This window comes from Physella acuta, unplaced genomic scaffold, assembly GCF_028476545.2.
Source record: "Physella acuta isolate Inbredline_101_S28 unplaced genomic scaffold, ASM2847654v3 ptg000852l, whole genome shotgun sequence".
Taxonomy (NCBI): domain Eukaryota; kingdom Metazoa; phylum Mollusca; class Gastropoda; family Physidae; genus Physella; species Physella acuta.
Window position 1 is genome coordinate 152,088 of NW_026732369.1, and position 413 is coordinate 152,500.

Consider the following 413-nt stretch of genomic DNA (forward strand, 5'->3'; position numbering starts at 1 on the left):
TATATATATATATATATATATATATATATATATATATATATATATATATATATATATATATAACTGATGAAATATTTACTGTATTGCACAGTTTGGTAACAAATCAGCTTTCCGTATCAGCTTATTAGTTTCTTCCAGAAACAATTTCAAATTCTCCGTATTGGGATCTGGGTCGGATTGCTTAATATCATTGCGCAGGAGGTATAGTTCATTCTTTAAATCAGTAGAGGGTTTAGTGTTGTTGTTTTCACATTCTTTCATTTTTACTGTTAAATTATCAATCGTTTCCTCAAACTTTTTTTCAATATTTTTTTTTATCTGCATCAAAAGCCAACTGTTTGCGTGCTAGGGCGGCAGACTTAAATTCTTTCTCAGCTGTGTAAGGATTTTTATCATCCCGCCATGCTTTAACC

The 413-nt window shown here is 29.8% G+C and overlaps 1 protein-coding gene across 1 annotated transcript in view; it reads right to left on the reverse strand.

Moving 5' to 3' along the window:
- Positions 1 to 301: 301 nt before the first annotated feature.
- Positions 302 to 413, reverse strand: part of LOC131952098 (GTPase IMAP family member 9-like) — a 1,182-nt gene continuing 1,070 nt past the window's right edge. Inside the window, exon 2 of the mRNA XM_059314613.1 lies at positions 302 to 413. This exon is cut by the window's right edge and continues 580 nt beyond it. Within this exon, the coding sequence (XP_059170596.1) occupies positions 302 to 413 (112 nt within the window).